This window comes from Scyliorhinus canicula, chromosome 1, assembly GCF_902713615.1.
Source record: "Scyliorhinus canicula chromosome 1, sScyCan1.1, whole genome shotgun sequence".
Classification (NCBI taxonomy): Eukaryota; Metazoa; Chordata; class Chondrichthyes; order Carcharhiniformes; family Scyliorhinidae; genus Scyliorhinus; species Scyliorhinus canicula.
Window position 1 is genome coordinate 124,462,556 of NC_052146.1, and position 22,642 is coordinate 124,485,197.

At 43.7% G+C, this 22,642-nt stretch overlaps 1 protein-coding gene across 1 annotated transcript in view; it reads left to right on the forward strand.

Moving 5' to 3' along the window:
• yars1 (tyrosyl-tRNA synthetase 1) overlaps window positions 1–22,642 on the forward strand; it is a 51,621-nt gene that overhangs the window by 12,736 nt on the left and 16,243 nt on the right. The window contains exons 4-10 of the mRNA XM_038799336.1: window positions 454–629; window positions 780–909; window positions 1,323–1,403; window positions 2,762–2,854; window positions 6,779–6,914; window positions 13,623–13,708; window positions 13,993–14,131. Coding sequence (XP_038655264.1) covers window positions 454–629; window positions 780–909; window positions 1,323–1,403; window positions 2,762–2,854; window positions 6,779–6,914; window positions 13,623–13,708; window positions 13,993–14,131 — 841 coding nt within the window. The remainder of the gene's footprint in view (window positions 1–453; window positions 630–779; window positions 910–1,322; window positions 1,404–2,761; window positions 2,855–6,778; window positions 6,915–13,622; window positions 13,709–13,992; window positions 14,132–22,642) is intronic.

Sequence of the window (22,642 nt, forward strand, 5' to 3'; positions counted from 1 at the left end):
AGTCTGCACTGGCTCTACCCAAGAGCACACCTCCATCCGATGCCCATAACCCCACCCAACACTAAGGGCAATTTTGGACACGAAGGGCAATTTAGCATGGCCAATCCACCTAACCTGCACATCTTTGGACTGTGGGAGGAAACCGGAGCACCCGGAGGAAACCACCGCACACACTGGGAGAATGTGCAGACTTCGCACAGACAGTGACCCAAGCCGGGAATCGAACTTGGGACCCTGGAGCTGTGAAGCAATTGTGATAACCACTATGTTACCGTGCTGCCCAATCGGCATTGGACTTTCTATATTTGTGATGCTTCTCTGTTTCTGTGCAATTATTTTATATAGAAGCCATATCACCAATTCCAAGACATGATGGAAAAGATTATAAAATTATTAATTGAAGTAATAAATAGTTTTGAAACCTTTATTTTTTTTTTCCCCCTTCCACTCCAGGTAACTATTTTGTTTGCTGATTTGCATGCTTATTTGGACAACATGAAAGCTCCCTGGGAACTGCTTGAGCTGAGGACGCAATACTATGAACATGTTATAAAAGCAATGCTGGAAAGTATAGGTGTACCGATAGAAAAACTCAGATTTGTGAAAGGAACAGATTTTCAGTTAAGCAGGTGAGAGCAAAGAATTTAGCCTCTTTGAATATAATTTGAGGGAATATAGGACAGAAATTCTTTTGATGTCTTTAATGAGTTAAATATTGTTTCAGTTCTTTTGGTTGTAAAAGAGCTTTGCAAAATCAGAATGTCTCCTTATGCTTTCAGAGAATACACTTTGGATGTTTACAAGTTATCTTCTGTGGTAACTCAGCATGATGCCAAAAAGGCTGGTGCTGAAGTGGTTAAACAAGTGGACCATCCACTCCTCAGTGGGCTTCTATATCCGGGACTACAGGTAGGAATGCTGAAGAACAAAACTGAAACAATTTTCCGTATAAACTATCCATTATCAATATATTGATAGGGATTTCAAGTTATTAAATGTAAAGACTGAGCAGTTGGCTGATGTTCACGTGATGTCCCAAGGCAACTCAAACTTTACTTATTAACATTTCTAACTTTTGTCTATGTTATCAATTTACAATTATCCATAATGTGTCTAAAACTGTGCTGCTCTTGCATTAACTCTGTGGTGCTGTTTTTAATACTTGTGATGAACTTAATGGACAAGAGATGTTTTCATATACCTATTATTTTTGCACTGAAAGTTACAAAGCAATATAGACAGAAAGATGAAGCCGATTTTTAAAAAACAGATATATTCTGGAGGATTAAGCTATGCTTCAAATATCATTTCTACACTTTTAGGCCTTGGATGAAGAATATTTAAAAGTGGATGCACAGTTTGGTGGAGTTGATCAGAGGAAAATATTCACATTTGCAGAAAAGGTAAATTTTTATCTTCTAAAATTGACAATTATGTGAACAGATTAGGAAGCCCAAAGCAAGGGGCGACACGGTGGCGCAGTGATTAGCACTGCTGCCTCACGGCACCGAGGACCCGGGTTTGATCCCAGACCCGGGTCACCGTCCATGTGGAGTTTGCACATTCTCCCTGTGTCTGTGTGAGTCTCATCCCTACAACCCAAAGATGTGCAGGGTAGGCCACATTAAATTGCCCCTTAATTGGAAAAAAAAATTCAGTACTCAAAATTTATTTTTAAAAAGGAAAAATTTATTCAAATGTTAGGTTGGAATATTGAATATCTGGGTCAAAATTGTGTACCAGAATTTAGCTATAATTTTAAAAATATATATTTTATATCCACAGCAAAATAGGCATCTGTAAAACCAGTAACAGAAGTTACACATGGGGCTTTGCATCCAGAGCACCATTTCATGTTAGAATTTAGGCTGTAGCAGATCTTAAACCAACTTCATTCACAATTTATTTGATTGGAGCACTGAGTTTCTTAATGAAAGGTGAGATATTTTGAAGAAGTATATGCATTATAAATAAATACTTTCAAGTTTAATCACTTTAAAAAATGTGTTTCCTTGGACAGTAATTCATTAAGTGCCTCTCAGCAGACACATCATTCCATTTTATAAATAATGCGTTTGGAGCTGTCTGCCTTGGTAATTTTCAGCATAATTTTCCCCTTTCCAAAATATTTATGTCTTTTAGAAATATTTAATGCCCTTTCAATACACTTTTGTGTTGTATTCATTTTGGTTAAATGAAAATTTCAGTGAGCAGCTGTCCAACAAAATATATCTCGCTGGCTTTGCTAATTCAGATGCTTCTTCATTGTGGAAGAAAAAAGTCATAGTCAAGCACAGATTTTGAAATGATCGTAACTTAATTTGGTCTGACATGAAACCAGTTTGTTGAAATGGCAGAGTATTGTGATTGAGATGTTACAGTATCTGTCCTTTCAATAAGTTTTAATACAGCTTTTTAGATTAATAGACATTTTATTTATTTCAAGAGCAGCTGAATTAATCATTTTGTCCTGTTTCTAGGACATAGTTAAAGCAGGAAGGGTGTTGCCATCCAGCAGATTAGTTACTACACTTTAAAAATAATCCATTAGGAAGCACTTTATGAAACATTTTGATGATAAGGCACTTTAGAAACAAAAGTAATAGGACAGCCTTTTGAGGTCGGTGTTTTTTTAAGGAAGGCTTCAAACGGTTCTTGTTTGCCCTCTAGCTGAACCACCTGTCTTTGTAATTGTAAAATGTTATAATGTTGAACAACTGTATAAATAAATGTGATGTTAATGATTTGTATATTTATTCAGTACCTTCCAGCTCTTGGGTATGCCAAACGTATTCACTTAATGAACCCAATGGTACCAGGTCTGACTGGAGGAAAAATGAGCTCCTCTGAAGAGGTATTACTTACTCCCCACTCCCATTTCATGTTGTTATTCACTGGTTTACATATATTGATATGGTTTAGAAAGTGAACAACTCTATGGTGCATGCTAAGGTATATTTGTTCTTCAGAATACAAACATATTTGTGTAGGTAGAGCATAGTCTGGCAGTGAAGAATATAAAAGAAATTTGGGCCTCAAATTCAGTGGAAGAATTGAGAGCGGCAGTGGTGAGTTAAAGCTGGGTGTTGTCAGCGTACAAGGGAAAACAAATGTTGTGCTTTTGGCTGCTGTTGCCAAAGGACTGGATATGGATGAGATTTGGCATATTATTTTAGTTATGGGTCCAACAAGTGCCATTTGACCTAAAATTTCAAAATTATCAAATTTGCTTAAAGATGGGTTTTTAAATTAGAGAAACAACTGACCTTTCAGAAATGTGTACAAATTTTGGTATCAGAAAGCATTCTGCCATTAATTGCATCACTTATAATGTGATGCAATTAATCTTTACACTTAAAATAAAACACCCTGCCTTATTTAATTATTCATTTTATTAGCTTTAAATAAATTATATGGTTAAGGTACAGTATAATAAATATAAAATATCTGTATGATTAAAAAAGATTAACCAAAGCACAAATTATGGTTGTAAGCTTTAAAAAAAATATTATAAACAGAGTTTACAACGTAAAGACTGGACACAAAAAAAATGGTTTCCCCATCCTACTTAAAACGCACACTGTGCCTGTGTAGCACGAGTGCAAAAGCTTCCTGGTTAATTTAAACAGTTTTAACATTTAAAAATAACACTAATCTACAAAAATAGTAAAGAATCTCTCAAGAAATCTTTAACTTACCTGTGATTCATTGATGATTTCCAAACCGCAGCGTAAGTACACGGAAGAACAAGGTCAAACGCGGGACACAATGCGGTCTCATTCACAAATTTTAAAACTGTAGTAGTTCACGTGTTCTTACCTTGCACACGTGGTAGGTCCATCCGTGTGCTGTGGAATCAGGTGATTTTTCCCTTTGTTAATTTCGCCGGTAGTGTCTTTGCCATGATCAAACATGGCAGACGTAAAGTTTTCTGGGACATCATTTAACATCATCAAAAAGGTAATTGCAATTTTTTTTGTTAAAAATGTGGGCTATATTTAATGTTTTATGTTGTAATGTGTGCTGCTAATGTATGTTTATTTTATACTGACAAGACTGACTTGCCAACGGAGTTTAAAAAAAATTTACATACCTTTTAAATTCGAGATCCAACGTAAATAACTGGGCAATAAAATTTACGAAATTTGCATTTTATTCCAGCACAAAAATGATAGACAACATTTAAAATAAGGAAATTTAATACTTTCCAGAATTAACCATTATTGATAAAATTGTGATAAACAGCAAAATCACTCAAATTCATTAATGAGAATGAATTATACAGCCTTAAGAACAAAGAGAGTTTCCATGTCTCTAAAAAAAATGTGAAAATGTGGGGGACACGAATGATTAAGTTATAAATTTGAATAAAATCATCTTCTGTTTTTCTTTGACCCGAGTACATTTGAATACCCAAGTATAATCCTCATAATAAAATTAATTTGGGTGGTGTGTGTGTACATGAATTTAGCATAAAATATGTATGAAATGTGAATACCCTTTAAAACCACTCTTGGCCTCCAAAAAAAAATAACTAGCCATTTAGGAGGGGACCAAGGGGATAGATCCATGGGGGACAACAGAGGTTGAAAGTGGAACGGGTAACATTGCAAGTGATACTCTACTTGTGATTTGATAAATAAGAATGGAGCCAGGTGATTGCAGTTCCCAGGTAGCTGGACAACAGCAGAGGAGGATGGGGTGATAAACTTTGCCAAAGGCTGCAGATGGTTAAGAAGAATAAAGAGGGAAAGTTTACATTTGCCACGGTCCCATAGAATGTCATTTCTGACTTCGATAAGAGCAGTTTCGATGGTGCAGTAGCAGTGGGAACCTGACTGAAGGGATTCGAACATGGAGTTCTGAAAATGATGGGAGCAGATCCGGGAGGCATTAAAACCTTCAAGGACTTAGGAGGACGTGGTGGTGCTGTGGTAATGACACTGGACTGATAATACAGTGTCCCAGGCTAATGTTCAGAGGACACAGGATCAATTCCCACCTCGGCAGCTTGTGGAATTTAAATTCAATTAATAAATCTGGAATTTGAAAAAGCTAGTCTCAGGAAGAGTGACCATGATCGCCGGTTGCCGTGAAAACCCATCTGGTTTACTAATGCCCTTTAGGGAAGGAAGTCTGCCATCTGGTCTGATCTCTGTGTGACTCCACACCCACAAAAACCTTTGGATATATTTGATGCAGGTTGAGGCATTGATTTAAAAAAAAAAAACAAGTGTGCCTTACAAAATGTTGGTGGAAGCTTCTATACTTCCCTTAAAACCTTATTGGATTGGATTTGTTTTATTGTCACATGTACCGAGGTACAGTGAAAAGTATTGTTCTGCATTTAGCCCAGACAGATCATTCCATACATAAAAGGAAAACATAGGACATACATGGATACACAATGTAAATACATAGTCAGGTAACGGGTGAGCATATGGAGTGGAGTACCACTCACTAGAGAAGATGTGTGAAGAGATCAGTTCAGTCCATAAGAGAGTCATTCAGGAGTCTGATAACAGCGGGGAAGAAACTGTTTTTGAACCCGGTAGTGCATGTTGACTTTGTGTCTCCTGCTCGATGGAAGAAGTTGGAAGAGTGAATAAGCTGATTGGGAGGAGTCTTTGATTATGATGCCTGCTTTCCCAAGGCAGCAGGAGGTGTAGATGGAGTCAATGGATGGGAGGCAGGTTTGCGGCTGTGTTCATGACTCTGAAGTTTCTTGCGGTCTTGGGCTGAGCAATTGCCATACCAGGCTGTGATGCAGCCAGATAGGATGCTTTCTATGGTGCACCTGTAAAATTTGGTAAGAGTCAATGTGGACATACCAAATATCCTTAGTTTCCTGAGGAAGTATAGGCGCTGTTGTGCTTTCTTAGTCGCAGCATCAACGTGGGTGGACCAGAACAGATTGATGTGCATACCTAGGAATTTGTAGCTGTCAACTATCTCCATCTCAGCATCATTGTTGCAGGTGGGTGCGTACGATACTTTGCTTCCTGAAGTGAATGACCAACTCTGTAGTTTTGCTGACATTGAGGGAGAGATTGTTGTCGTTACCCCACTCCACTAGGCTCTCTACCTCCCTCCTGTACTCTGACTCATCGTTGTTCGAGATCCGACCCACTACAGTTGTGTCATCAACAAACTTGTAGATGGAGTTGGAGCCAAAGTTTGCTACACAGTCTTGTGTGTATAGGAAGTATAGTAGGGGGCTAAGTACACAGTCTTGTGGTGTCCCAGTACTGAGGACTATCGTGGAGGAGGTTTATCCTTACTGATTATGGTCTATGGGTCAGAAAGTCGTGGATCCAGTTGCAGAGGGAGGAGCCATGTCCTGAAGTGAGGGAAAGTTTGGAGTAGATAAGAAATGCAAATATTTTGAATAACTTGTTTCAGTTAATCAGAGATCAGGTTGCAACTGTTGATTTTTTAAAAAATCAGATCAATGCTGCATTAATCTAGTGAAAGAGGATGCAGAAAAGTACTCTGCGTTTTGATTGTTTCTGATTGATGAAAAGCTGCAGCTTCAGAACCATAGAGGATATTGTGGATGTAATGGGAACTGGTGGAAAAACTGCTGTGAGGCTCATTAGTTCAGCAAAAACTTAAAACTGTCATTGAAGTTTTAAAAGAATTAATGGTACTCGTGGATGTGTAGATTAACAATGGAACATGAAGGTGAGAACATGGAATATAAATGTTCATATATATTCATAGGTCATTTATTTTTAGGTAATCTCTTTTGGATACTCACATCAATTATTGCTTTTAGGAGTCCAAAATTGACTTGCTGGACAAAAAGGAAGATGTAAAAAAGAAGTTGAAACGGGCATTCTGTGAACCTGGAAATGTGGAGAGCAATGGGATTTTATCTTTTGTGAAACATGTCTTGTTTCCATTGCATGGAGGTGAGAGTAAGGAACATGGAATTTTACATGCTGTTGTTCTCAGAATTGTGTTTTTCAATTTCCATTGTATCTTTATAAACACTGTTCAAAGCATAAACCCATAAAACTGATTTTTAAAATTTGATTTTTTGTAATACCCATAGAGACAAATAACCTTAAATAACTCTAACTTCCAGTTACTAGCTGAAAAATTGAAACACGTTTTCACATTTTAAAACTTTTACTGCCCCAAATGACTGCAGAAATACCTTGGCTAAATACTATTTTCTTTTTTTGGCAACTTTTACTTCAAACTACAGAAAGGGACATGCCCTTTTTATACTCATCACCCATTACACTCTTGCATAGTCCATTTAGCAAACAGTGCATAGTTAGTGCCAGCTTCTAATAAGCTCCTATATCACCGTTCACCCAGTAGAAACTTGAATGAACGTCTCCTGATAGCTTATGGGAAGTTTCTTAAATCCACTAATCTGACCCCTAGCCATGCTGGGAGAAATCTGCTGCAATCTACAGAATGCTCTTCGACTAGCGACCTTCTCCCTCCTCAATGTGGCTGTGGTAGCTTCAAATCCAAGCAGCCTTTCTTTTGGCTGACCACGCAGAAATCCTGTCAATGACATTCATTGATTTGTAGGGAAGCCTGAAACCTGATGTCTAAAATGACGTCCTCTGCATTCTTCGCCATGTTGAGGTGAAACACCTCATTAACCTTGCATTCAATTAGAAATGTTGATTAACTACCCTTGACCCGAGGGCGGCAGGGTGCTGTGGTGGTTAAAGTACTGCCTTACAGCTCCGAGGACCCGGGTTCAATCCCGGCCCCGAGTCACTGTCCGTGTGGAGTTTGCACATTCTCCCCGTGTCTGCGTGGGTGTCAGATTTCAGAATGGGTCACTTGACCCCAGCATTTTACCCTAAATTTAAAAGTTCAGACCCAAAACATAATCCTAATTGTGTCATGATCCCAGGTAATGTTACTACCGGGCTATCGATCCCAGGATGGAACACTTTGATATATCCTGACTTTTATTTTTTGTTTAGGGACATGGATGAACAGAGTCACAGGACTGCCAATGATCTTTCAATAAAATCATAAAATATTTACTTAACCACTTATAAACCAATTGGTTAATTAATTAACCAATTATAAACCACTGCTTCTTCACTCAGCTGCACTTTTACAGATCTGTACAGATGTATAAGCTTAACACAAGCTATAAACTTTATCTTATACTCTAATGATCTCAGTAAGTATATTCAATGTAAACCAATAGGCAAAATGCAGTTAGACACTCTGAAGCCAAGTGACCGATACCACCAAAACCAACATCTGTGGATTTCTCATCAAATCTCCCCCAGATGCCTGTTACATTGTGAGCCAACTGGCCTCACTGGAACTTTGATTTTCATACAAGCGTTTCCAAACTCCACTCTCACAGAACAAACTTGGAATCTTCTCCCACACGAGGCATTCTCTTGGATGTTTTCACCATGAATCCACATCAAGTATTTTAACATCTCCTTTTGATATTACTCAACCTGGATTGCCACGTTCAGTCAAGCTTCCACACTATTGCTCAAGTATCCACCTGCACCAACAGAATGCCACTGCTTCACAGGCTATATTAAGGTCTCACCAACTTTAGGGTACCTCAGATGTCTGGCTTCTCGCGAGCTGCTGTTTGTTTAATTCCAAGCCCTTTCTCTGCTTTTTATCTTGTTTTCCTGATCAAGACTTTGTTGAGATTACGATTCCTTGTTCCTTTGATCCAACCGGGACATTCTTTTGTCCCCACTCCCTGGTTTCTTTGTCTTTGTCTTTCAGTTTCTGGGAATTTGCTCTCTGTATTGTACCGCTTGTACTGACGGTTTCTGTGGAATGCTTCTTTCCGCTGTGCTACTTGGTTCAAACAGGCTGTTAACTGCTCCTGTGTTCTCAGTGTGGGCCTCTGATTGCTAAGCAGCAGCTTAGTTTTTTTTAAAAAACCTATATTTGCTTTTAAGTCATAAAACCGTCATTAAAATGCGGGCAATGTTTAAAGTGAAACTAAACCTATAGACTTGCAGGCACCTTAGTTTAACATGAAGCTAAACTGAAGTTTTAACCCTTATGTTATGAGAGAGGTGTTTTCAGAACACCAAAATGTATCACGGAGTTTAACCAACCCCTACCTTTAATGGATTGTTGCTTTTGAAGCACACAACTTGTCCCCCAGGTGTAGTATTACAATTATGGACACGTGGTTTTTAAAACAAAACAATGTTTATTCCATGAACTCAAATTAACCTTTTAAATAAACATTGGATCTCTTGACACCCCTTACTTCAAAGATAACCCCGAAAATAATACAACACTACCCAATCCTGCAAACTGTTCCTTTACACGTCCAAAAGACTTAACAGATCCTTCAAACAGAAGCACATTAGATTTATATTCAATACAGAGACCTTTTTACAATTCCGATTTCACCAAAGGATTAAGAGATAGTCCTTCATGGCAGAGATCACCAGCAACGCAGCTCACAGCCACCAAAAAAGTCACACCCAAGCTGCTGTCTCAAAACTGAAACTAAAAACCCAGAACTAACTTCAAAATGGCCGAACTGAACTCAGCTCCACCCACTCTCTGACATCACTATTTTCTTAAAGGTACATTGCTTAAACATCCATTTCTTAAAGGTACTCTCACATGACACTTAGCACATATACAGAAGCACAACAATTTAAATTAAACCTTATTCCTACAATACAAAGTAGAAATACAGGGATTGCTTGTAACAATATATATTACAAACTTAACTGAATGAAAATAGCCAAATACCACTTGAAATATGCAAGTTTAAAACTTCCCGTCAGATTAACACCCACGGTTGATAACACTGACAGTTATTTGTTCGGCAATACTCCAACTTTAGGCTCGATTAAAAAGCCAAGTAGTTGATTTTGGAAATGTGCTCCTCTTACATGAGCTTTATAAAAAATAACAGGCTGAATTCGCTGGTTCCCCCAGCCGCTTGTTTCGTACTGGCGTGCTGTTTGCTGGTGGTGGGATTCTCCCTTCCCGCAGATTGTCAGTGGGATGTCCCGTAGAAGCCACCCCATGGCGCCGGGACCCCACGGGGAGGGGTGCGCTTCCAGGGGGACAAGAATCTCTGCGTCAGGAGAATTCCAGCCAACATCTCATTGAAATATATTGCACTGAACGAAGTTGATGTTCTTGCATGGTCGCGACAATGTAAACTTACCACAGGAAGTTAAATCAGGTCTAAACATTTTAATGATGTGATAAATGTTAACTGTTGCCAATGACTTCTCTAACATCAAAAATGAATTTCTTCACCTGAGCAAGGAGCAGTGCTCCGAAAGCTCGTGTTTGAAACAAACCTGTTGGACTTTAACCTGGTGTTGTAAGACTTCTTACTGTGCTCACCCCAGTCCAACGCCGGCATCTCCACATCATCAAAAATGAATGATTACATGTTCAACGCAGGTGGATTGGCCACGCTAAATTGCCCCTTAATTGGAATTTTTTTTTTAATGAATTATTACAATTATGTCCCATTATTTTAGGTTTCAATTGTTGGATGCTTGTTAATTAAAACTTTCTTTGTTTTTTTTTCTATCTTACTCCATCCAATCTTTCTTTTGCCTCTTTGATTTTTTTAACCGTACCTGAGTTGGCATTGAATTCACCCATTGTAGGTTAACTTCCTTCTCAGTCCTTTTACCAATTGAAATTGTTAATTTCACACCCTTTCAATCTAATTGATTTGGGAGACACAGTCACTTTCTCTGTTCACACAGATCCAAGATGTCCTGTAGAGGGCGCTGCACCCTTTCCACCTCTGCCAGCATTTTGCAGCAGAAAATATCATTGATATTAAATGGGCAAGGGCAAGTCCAGCTACACAATATGTGCTGTTTGCTGCTCAGTCACACTAGATTTCAGACCAAGGTATTTATCAACATATATCTTCCAAAACTGGACCCGGCCCTTGGGAGGCCAGATTCGGAGTGTTGGACCAGCCAGGGTTGGAAACGATTGTGGAGGCGGATGTTGTAGCCTTCACCTCGTTGATCACCCAAAGGCGGATCCTTTTGGGATGGAGATCAACCTCTCCACCCTGTGCCCTGGCATGGTGGGGGGGACCTGCTAGAATTCTTAACTCTTGAGAAGGTCGAATTTGAACTGGGGAAGGATGGAGGGGTTCTGCAATTAATTCATGGGCATTATTCATTATGCACTTTCGAGAATTGGATGACATCGAACATTAGGGGGCGACAGTTGGGGGGAAGAGGACCGTATGTGTTAATGGTGACTATGGGTGATTCCTGATTCCTTTTTGTTATTTGTTTATGTTAACGTGCGGGCTGCTGTTTGGGGGTTTGGCAGGAGGATGGGATTGTTGTTGTTGACATGGAGATTGACATTGCATTTGTTACTGATTATTGTTTATTATTGGTGGGTGTAAATTTGGGAGAAAATGTGAAACAGGAGAACAAAAATATTTTTAATAAACGTACATCTTCCACATGTATTCAACAAATCACATTGAGAAAACAACAAAGTACTTGTGTATATGGACTTTGAGGCCATTATAGGAGGAGAGATGGGTTTTGACACTTAAGGAGGGAATTCTTGAGCAGGACTCGAGGGGCTAAAGGGCCTTCCACTAGTGGCCCAGTGAATAGAATGAGGGAATAAAAAGTTGGAGAAGATTGGAGGCGATAAAGTCATGGGAGGATTTCTAGATCTGGATTCTAAATGTAGTATATTGGGAGTTTGAAAGAAAGAAATTCTTGCATTTGTAAAGCACTTTTACATGACATCAAGAAATCACAAAATGCTTTACAGCTGATTAAGTACTTTTTAAAGTCTAGTTGCTGTTGCTGTAAACACAGAAGCCAATTTATGCACAGAGAGGTTCATTGAACAGCAGTGAAAAAATGAACATGTAATTTTTTTAGTGATGTTGGTTCAAGGATAAATATTTGCTTGGGAAGAGGGAAAACTTTAATGCCTTTCTTGGTGATCATGGTATCTTTCATTTCCACCTGAGAAGGAAGAGGGCTGCCTTGGTTTAATGTCAAAAAAAGGTATCTCTGATTGGATAACACTCCCTCAGTGCAGTGCGATTGGATTATATATCCAAGTCTCTGGAGTGGGATTGAACCTTTGATTTAGGGACAAAAGTGTCACTGGCTTAACTGAAATCAGTTTAAGGTGGTGAGGATCAGGGTGATAGAGAACATAGAACATATAGTGCAGAAGGAGGCCATTCGGCCCATGGAGTCTGCAATGATCCATTAAACCCTCACTTCCACACTATCCCCGTAACCCAATAACCCCTCCTAACCTTTTTGGTTACTGAGGGCAATTTATCATAGCCAAACCACCTAACCTGCACGTCTTTTGACTGTGGGAGGAAACCGGAGCACCCAGAGGAAACCCACACAGACACAGGGAGAACATGCAGACTCCGCACAGGACGTCTGAAACAATATAAGTATGGCAGAACTTTGGATAACTTGTGGAAAATGCATAGGTCGTGAGTATCCAGCTTGGGAGATGGTGTGAAAATAGTTTCAGATGGAAGAATATTACCACACCAAAAAAGTAAATGATCTTAGCTTATTATACTGAAACATTTTAAAAGTGTAAATGTAGCAAGTTCGTTCCAATTTGTATTAAATTTATTTATTACAAAATCAATTGCTAATTTTAATACTTCTATGTTCTACATGAAACTAATAAAATTGTACAATAAATCATATTTTTAAATTTAATTGCTGCTCCAGGCTTGCAGATAGCATAATCGCAACACTCATTGAAAGGGAGTTGGGAATATTTGCATTTGTCTGATGTAATAAAAATAATGAAGTGTACATGTGGGCAGCATGGTAGCACAGTGGTTAACACAGTTGCTTCACAGCTCCAGGGTCCCAGGTTTGATTCCCGGCTTGGGTCACTGCCTGTGCAGAGCCTGCATGTTCTCCTAATGTCTGCGTGGGTTTTCTCCGGGTGCTCCGGTTTCCTCCCACAGTCCAAAGCTGTGCAGGTTAGGTGGCTTGGCTATGCTCAATTACCCTTCGTGTCCAAAATGTTTAGGTGGGGTTACTGGATTACGGGATAGGGTGGAGGCGTGAGCTTAAGTGGGGTGCTCTTTCCGAGGGCTGGTGCAGAGTCGATGGGCCGAATGGCCTCCTCCTGCACTGGTAATTCTATGATGTGCATAAAATGCAAGTGTGAAATATACTAAGTCCTCATTTGTAGTTGTGTTCTTGAATATTGTGACCCTCAGCACTCCCTTGTGTTGTATCCCTCTATACCCATCCTATCCCTGTTTTGTATAGTTTGTAACATAGTTTGTAAAATTTTGAAATTCCATATTTTCTTCATTCTCACCAAGTATTGTTTCTCCTGCTTCCTCCACTCTTAGCCAATTGCTTGTACACCTTTACAACTGTCCAAAATGTATTTTCTAGAGACAAGGTTGTGTAGATGAAAAGCCCAAGTCCAGTCACTTAATTGTAGCATGTTTGAAACAATTGGTGCAATTAAATTTTGAAAGAACTGGGAATTTGCTGACTAATTGTTGGATCGTCAACTAGGCTTAAAAAAAAGTTGACTTTTGCTGTATGTTGTAAACAATCTTTGTATCAAAACTCTACAAATGTGAGTTTTACCTATCTACCTTTTTCCAGAGTTTGTTATTTCGAGAGATGAGAAGTGGGGTGGCTGCAAGACCTACACAGAGTATGATGAACTTGAAAGAGATTTCATTGCTCAGGTTAGTTAATACATTTACCTCTTTTTGACCTATGTTTAACATGACTCGATGCGTTATTTTTCTGCACATAAAATCCTGCTTGTTGGAGTGACTTGTTGACTTGTTTTTGAATCTTTAGCTCTTATCCATGTTTGCTACAGAAATAGACGTTGTACCAATAATTCCTTTAGAGTAATTAATACCAGTACTTGTAATGGAAATCCTGAGCAGGGTTTTAGCAGAATTTGCATGAAATTTATTTAATCCTTGAATAGTACAATTGGATTACATAATTTTCTCCCCAGACTGTTCATCCTGGGGATCTAAAGAATTCTGTGGAAGTTGCCTTGAATAAGTTGCTGGACCCAATCAGGAAGAAGTTTCAAGTGCCAGAGATGCAGAAATTAACCAGAGCTGCTTATCCACAACCTACCAAACAGCAAAGTGAGTAATTTTTATTTAAAGTAAGAAGTTAAACTTCTTGTCTTCCTAAATAAAATGGAAGCTGGAGTACATTAAAATTGGGAACTACTTTCATTGCTGTTCTGTGCTTAAGTGCCAATGACACAAATTTACACAGTGCTTTTAATGTAGTAAAGTATCCCAAGGTACTTCATGGTGTTATAAGACAAAATCTGACACTGAATCGCACCAAGAGATAATGGGACAGATGAACAAAACCATTTTATAAATGGAGCATTTTAAAGGAAGAGAGAGAGGGGTGTAGATGTGGAGCAGTTTAGAGAGAGAATCCCAGAACTTGGAGCCTAGACCACTGTACTGTTTGTCAGTAGAGGAACGAAGGAATTTTGAGATGCACAAGAAGCCAGAATTTGGAGGAATGCAGAATTTTCAGATGGTTGAGGGTCTGTACGGAGGAGTGAGGCCATGGAGGGATTTGAGCAAAAGGATGAAGATATTACATTTGTGACTTTACTGGGCTGCGTGCCAATGTAAATCAGTAAGCCCAGGCATGACGCATGAACTTAGTGTGACTTCAGGGATTTGGGTCCAGTTAGCCCATTGTGTCTGTGCCACTGCCTTCTCCACAAAGCAGCTATCTGGTCTTGCTCTTTCCCTTTACCCAGCAGTGATTTTCTCCAAATATTTATCCAACTCCCGCTTAAATATTGTGCTTCAAATCTATTTCTGGCAATGTATTATATATTCTACTTCGATGTGAAAACGTTACTTCAAATCACCACCTCTATGCTTCCAATATGCTAAATTGTTGCCCCTTTTTAATATCTATTAACCAGTGGAAAAAGCATTTCATTGCTTACATGATTGAACTCTTTACAATTTTGAACACTTCAAAATAGATGATCTTATCGCCCTTTCTTCAATACAATTCTAGTTTTTCCAAGTCTTTTAATACTATCTCTTATTCTAGCATCTTCCTCCTAAATCTATCTTGTATAATTTTTCTGACATCAATATCCTTTTCACAATAGGTTGCCCAAATTGGCGTATCATATTTAACAAGTGGTTATACAATGTTTTGTGTAGACAAGTTACCTCCTCCTTGTTTTTGTATTCGCTGCTGCTTTACAAAATCGACTTGAAAGCTTACTTTCAAACAGGAACAACAAATATTCAAAACTCAACAGATCAGACGGCCTTTGTGGAGGTAACAGTGAAGTTAATAGTTCAGCGACGGGATTCTCCGTCGGCCGACGCCAGAATCGGGAACAGTGATTGGACAGAGAATCGTTTCTGACGCCAAAATCGTGGCAGGCGCCTATTTCACGCCAATTCATAATTCACGGTCGCCTTGACAGCGGCTTCAGTGTTTTCCAGAACGCACGTGCATTAAACGCTGTTGGCATATCGGTAGCGGGCCTAACATGGTATTCTCTTGAGCCGCCGAGATTCTCCGCCTCCACTGAGGCGAATTCCCGACGGTGAGGTTCACTTGTGCTTTTGAAAATCGTGAAACCAGCCCCGTGACTACTGAAGGAGAGAGAGGGTGTATGGAAAGTGACCAACCCGACTTCTGGTGGCGGCTATGAGGGGGTAGGTCGCACATTTGGTGCCTCCCATCTCGGTCGGACTTTTGGACCTTTTTCCCCCGATTTTTTTGCGCTTTTGAGCACGAAACTGGAAAGCAATAGTACTTGGGTGCAGGACCCATTCAGAATTGTATGGACCTAAAAAGCCGGAGGGACCATAAACAGCAGAAGAAGTGGTCGCATAAGGGCACAGTGGAGGCTGTGAGAGGGACCAGCATGGCTGGTGTTCAGAGCAAGGCGCCGACCGCCCAGCCCACAATGGAGCAGCTGCTGCAGACTATGCAGGAGGGCTTTTTGGCTTTAAAGCGTGACAACTTGGAGCCGCTACAGAAGACGATTGCCCGGCTGGAAAAAAGGCTAGATGATCAGGCTGTGAAGCTCCAGCAGTTGGAGAAGTTTGTGGAGGAGCAGGCTGACTTTCAAACGGTGGCGGATGTGGAGATTCAGAGGTTGAGGGACCAGCAAAAAGTGCCTCTGGAAAGGCTGGAGGACCTGGACAACAGATCTCGTCGGCAGAACGTGAGAATCGTGGGCCTCCCGGAGGGGGCAGAGGGGCAAGACGCTGCTGCGTTTGTGGAGGTATGTTTCAGACGTTGCTGGGGAACGAGGTGTTCCCACGCCCGCCGGTGGGGGACAGGGCACACAGAGTGCAGGTGAGGCAGCCACGACAAGAGGGTCCCCCATGAGCGATGGTGATACGCTTTCACAGGTACCGGGACAAGGAACGGGTGCTGCAATGGGCAAATAGCACACAAAGCTGTACTTGGGACAATGCCACCCTGCGTGTTTACCAAGATTTGAGCGCTGAGGTGGCCAGGAGGAGGGGAGGCTACAGGCAGGTGAAGGAGATACTGTTTAAAAACAAGGTGAAATTCAGGCTGCTTTTTCCGGCGAGACTGTGGGTTACATATGAGGGTCAGCACCACTATTTCGAGGAACCCGAAGAGGCGATGGACTTCGTTAAGGGCTGGCACTGAGCTGAGGGTGTTTGAACTCATGTTAGAACTTTTAAGGATATGTGGGGCGGTATTCTCCGCTAACGCCAAAAATCGCGGAGGACGTCATGAACTCGACCGTGGTTCACGCCGGCCTCGGGGCCCGCTCCCCGCACCTAATTCACCCCCACCCGGGGGGCTAGGAGCGGGCCCCCATCGTTCCCGGCCACGACCTCGGCCGTCAGAAATGACGCACGAACGGCACTTTTCATGATGTCATGCGCGGGTTGCCGGCTCGAACCCGCGCATGCGCAGATGACATCACCACGCAGACGGCACGAATCCGCGCATGCGCTGTGCCGTCTTTCTCCACCGCCGCCCGGCAAGACGTGGCGGCTTGATCTTGCCGGGCGGCGGAGGGGAAAGAGTGCATCCGTTTTGGACGATGGCCCGACGATCGGTGGGCACCGATCATAGGCCTGTCCCCTCCGGAGCACAGTTGCGGTGCTCCCATCCAAATCGGGCCCCTAGATGCCCCAAATGGGCATCTGGCGCCCGTTTCACGAATGCTGTGACCAGGTGTGGTTGCTGCCGTGGTGAAACGGGCGTGAAGGGCTGGCCGCTCGGCCCATCGGGCTCGGAGAATCACCGTTCGCCGTGAAAAATGGCGAGCGGCGATTTTTCCGAGGTGGGGGGGAGAGAATCGCGGGGGTGCCGGGGGGGGGGGGCGTAAAAAATGTGGGGAGGCCCTCCCGCGATTCTCCCAGGCTGCGTGGGGAGCGGAGAATTCCGGCCCGGGGTGTCTCTCACGTTTTGAAAATTGCGTGTATGTCTGGGTACGTTTTTGTTGTTTCTTTGCGTGCTTTTTGCGTGGTATACCTGAATGTTTCCTTTTTGGGCTCTTTGATTAGTTGGAGCTTGGCTGGGGGGGGAAATAATAAAGAAAACAGTTAAAAGGGTTGGGTTAAGGGGGATGCTTCAGGGGAACTTTATGCAATCATTTCTGTGTCTGTATGGGAAGGACTGAGAGTGCCTGTTACTACTTATCTCTTTCATTTTCTGTCTTGCTTAACTTGAATTGTGCTATTGTGGGGGCTATTTATGACTTGTATAGAGTGTTTGCTTAAGTAGGGCTGATTTGGGGAATGGTATGGATGGGTCGGGGGAGGGGTGACTGGGAACAATGGGTGGGAGACGCGCTGGCGCCGAGGCTGGGAGCCCCAGGCTAGCTGAGTGGGGCTAGTCAACGGAAGCCGAGGTGGGAGGTGTGCATATAGTTAGATTAGAGCAGCGGTTAGGTGATATGATGGTATTGCTGGGGGGGGGAAGGGGGAGAGTCGTTCTGCTGACGGGGATGGAAACTGGGCATGGCAACAGTGAGGAAGTCATGGGTGGAGCCGGTCAGGAGGCGGGTCAGATGAAGCGCGACACATGGCTGGGGTCTGGCCAAGGAAAGGGGATGGCTGAAAGGGGAAGGAAAGGGTGGGGGGGGGGGGGGGGGGAAGTGCCCCCCAACCAGGCTGATCACCTGGAATGTTAGAGGGTTAAACAGGCCAGTGAAGAGGGCGCGTGTATTTGCGAATCTGCGGGTTCTGAAGGCGGACGTAGTCTTGTTGCAGGAGACACACCTGAAAGCGGCAGACCAGGTTAGGTTAAGGAAGGGCTGGGTCAGTCAGGTCTTTCATCCGGGGCTTGATTCTAAGATTAGGGGGGGTTGCGATCCTGATTAATAAAAGGGTACAATTTGAGGCGGAGGGCGCAATCGTGGATGGGGTGGCAGCTTTGTTATGGTGAGGGGTAAGCTCGAAGGGGTGAGAGTAGTCCTGGTCAGTGTGTATGCCCCTAATTGGGACGATGTGAATTTTATTAGGAGGATGCAAGGGAAGATCCCCGAATTGGACTCGTGTAAGCTGATCATGGGCGGGGACGTTAATACAGTCCTGGACCCGAGCTGGACAGGTCATGTTCAAGAACGGGCAGGTTGCCAGCGATGGCAAAGGAACTGAGAGGGTTCATGGAGCAATGGGAGGGAGCAGATCGTGGTGATTTAGCCGGCCGACGGCAAGGGAGTTCTCGTACTACTCCCACGTTTGTAGGGGCTGGTTTAGCTCACTCAGCTAAATCGCTGGCTTTTAAAGCAGACCAAGCAGGCCAGCAGCACGGTTCAATTCCCGTACCAGCCTCCCCGTACAGGCGCTGGAATGTAGCGACTAGGGGCTTTTCACAGTAACTTCCTTGAAGCCTACTCGTGACAATAAGCGATTTTCATTTCATTTCCACAAGGTGTATTCCCAAATTGACTACTTTGTTGTGAGTAGGGACCTGCTGGTCGGAATGGTGGGGGCAAAATACTCGGCAATTGCTGTATCGGACCATGCTCCGCACTGGGTAGACTTGCAGTTTGTAAGGACAGCTTTCAGCGCCCACCATGGAGGCTGGAAGTTGGATTACTCGCGGACGAGGTGGTGTGTGAGAGGCTGAGGAAATGCATGCAGAATTAACAGCAGGTGAAAGATACTGGAGAAGTCTCGGCAGCGGTGCTCTGGGAGGCGCTGAAGGCAGTGGTGAGAGGGGAGCTGATTTCAATCCGGGCATACAGGGACAGGACAGACAGGGCAGAGACGGACCGACTGATTAAGGAAATTCTACGGACGGACAGGAGTTACGCGGAATCCCCGAGGCCAGAGTTACTCAGGCTGCAGGCCGAATTTGGGGTGCTGACTACAGGCAAGGATGTAAAGCAGCTTAGAAAGGTAAAAGGCGCGATTTATGAGCAAAGGGAGAAGGCCAGTAGAATGCTTGCGTATCAATTAAGGAAGAGGGAAGCGGCTAGGCAAATAGGGAGGGTAGTGGATGGGGAGGGTAATCTAGTGGGTGACCCAGCAGGGCTGAGCAAGGTCTTTCGGGACTTTAATAGGAAGCTGTACACTTCGGAATCCCCCGGAGAACCAGGGGGGATGAGGCAATTCCTAGACGGACTGACCTTCCCAAGAGTGGGGAGGGGGTTGGTGGACAGACTGGGGGCTCTGGTCAGGATCGAAGAGATATTGGGGGGCCTGAAGGTCAGGCAGTCGGGCAAAGTCCCGGGGCTGGAATGGTATCCGGTGAGTTTTATAAAAAATTTGCCGGGATAGTGGGGTCGGTGCTGGTCAGGGTCTTTAACGAGGCAAGAGACAGAGGGAGTTTACCCCCGCGATGTCGCAGGCCACCATCTCGCTTATTCTGAAATGGGATAAGGACCCGGTGGGTTGTGGGTCATACAGTCCGATCTCTTTGATCAACGCAGACGCCAAGTTACTGGCCAAGATCTTGGCGACAGAATTGAGGACTGTGTACCGGATGTAATTGTGGAGGACCAAACCGGGTTTCTAAAGGGGAGGCAGTTGGTAGCCAACCTACGAAGACTGCTCAACGTGATTATGATGGCCCCGGAGAGTAGGGAGGTAGAGATAGTGGTAGCCATGGATGCTGTAAAGGCTTTTGACCGGGTCGAGTGGGATTATCCATGGGAGGTACTAGGACGGTTCGGGTTCGGGGCGGGATTCATCGACTGGGTTAGGCTGTTATATCAGGCCCCGGAGGTGAGTGTAAGGACGAACAGGACGACATCGGACTACTAGACTGCACCGGAGGACAAGACAGGGCTGCCCTCTCTCCCCTCTGCTGCTTGCGCTGGCCATAGAGCCGCTGGCAATTGTACTGAGAGCTTCAAGGGGCTGGAAAGGGCTGGTCCGGGGGGTAATGGAACATAGAGTCTCGTTATACGCAGACGATCTGCTGTTATATATATATCGGACCAATGGTGGGGATAGATGGTATTATGGAAATCCTGAGGTAATTTGGCCTGTTCTCAGGATATAAATTGAACATGGCTAAGACCGAGATGTTCGTAATTCAGGCGAGGGGGCAGGAGAGTAGGCTGAAGGGGGAGTCGTTCAGGCTAGTGGGGGAGAGTTTCTGATATTTGGGGATTCCGGTGGCACGGGACTGGGGCAAGTTGCATAAGCTCAACCTGTCCCGACTGGTGGAACGAGTGAGGGAGGAGGTCCGGAGGTGGGATGCGTTCCCATGTCATTGGCTGTTAAGATGATGATTCTCCCATGGTTCTTGTTTGTTTTTCAGTGTCTTCCCATCTTTATCCTGCGGTCCTTCTTTAAGAAGCTGAATAAAGTTATTCTGGGATTTGTATGGGCAGGGAAGTTCCCGTGGGTGAAGAGGGTGATGCTTGAAAGGAACAGAGAAGAAGTGGGCCTGGCGTTGCCGAACTTCAGCAACTATTACTGGGCAGCCAACATAGCGATGATAAGGAAATGGATGGTGGGTGCGGTGTCGGTTTGGGAGCGGATGGAGGCTGCTTCGTGCAGGGGCACTAGCTTAGCAGCCCTGGTCACGTGCCTCTGCCGCTTCCGCCGGCACGGTACTCCACCAGCCCAATAGTGCTGGCGGCTCTTCGGATCTGGGGCCAGTGGAGGAGGCATGTAGGGGAGGTAAGAGCATCGGTGTGGACCCCAATCTGCGGCCATCATCGATTTGCCCCAGGGAACATGGACGGGGGGGGGGGGGTATCGAATGTGGAGGAGGGCGAGGATTGCGAGGATGGGGGATCTGTTCCTGGAAGGGAGGAGAAGTTTGGGCTGGCGAGAGGGAACAACTTTAGATACTTGCAGGTGCGGGATTTTGTACGCAGACTGGTGCCGTCCTTCCCACGTCTCCCGTGGAAGGGGAGGCAGGACAGGGTAGTTTCTGGGGGAGAGGTGGGAGAGGGTGGAGTCTCAGACGTCTACAAGGAACTAATGGGAGCTGAGGATACGCAGACCGAGGACCTGAAGCTTAAGTGGGAAGAGGAGCTCGGGGGGGGGGAGATGGAGGACGGTATCTGGGCAGAAGCCCTGAGCAGAGTGAACACGACCGCAACATGCGCCAGTTTAAGGTCATGCACCGGGCCCACATGACGGGGGCCCGGATGAGCAGATTCTTCGGACTGGAGGACAAGTGTGCTAGATGCGCCGGAGGGCCCGCTAACCATGTACACATGTTCTGGTCATGCCCTAAACTCAGGAGGTATTGGCAGGGATTTGCAGATGTCATGTCCCGGGTATTGAAAACTGGGGTGGTAATGAGCCCTGAGGTGGCAATCTTTGGGGTTTCGGAGGACCCGGGAGTCCAGGACGAGAGTGAGGCCGACGTTCTGGCCTTTGCTTCCCTGGTAGTCCTGCGACTAATATTGTTAGCATGGAGGGTGCCCTCTGGCCCCAGCCGACCCATCTGCGGGACCTGCCCGTTCCAGCGCAGCCAGCGCCATCGTGTTGGCTGGGATGAGTGTCTGTGGGGAATGTAATGTGTATATCCAGCTGCAGCTTGCCAGACTCCCAAGTATCAATCACAGACCCGGCGAATCCTGCACCATTTCTCATTTTAATCGATTGTGTTCCACGTGGTGCTGGTGCTAGCCCCTTAACCGCTACTAAATCGGTTCAGGTGTGGCGCCAATTTTGCTACCGAGTCCACGAATCCTGCCCTGGTGTCAACACTTAAGTCTCAGGACTGGAGATTCCAGCCACAGGTGTGGATCCTTTTTCAAAACTCAAGGATATTCTAGAAAGATGCTAATGATTTAAGAACGAACAAGCCAAAGGAGTACAGGAAACGCTTGACATGTGAAAGTGCTTAAGTGGAAAACAGGAGATGGTAAAACTTGTAGAAGTGGATTTGACCAAAAGCAGGCATATTGAGAGAACTTAGTATTAGGAATACAATCAATGTAAAAGATAATTGGGCTGTCAAATCAACCTTTAATGCTGTCACTGAAGATCAATTCATCCCCCTCTCTTGTGTCACACTAGCATGTCTTTTATCTGTTAACTTAATGCCCAGAAGATATTTAATGTATTCTAACTTTCCTATCATTTAAAGCTCGTTGAACACATCTTCTCTGTTGATGAATTATTCTCTTAAGCTGTTTTTATTGATTCAGGATGTATATTTGTAAAAGGTAAAATTATGCTTTC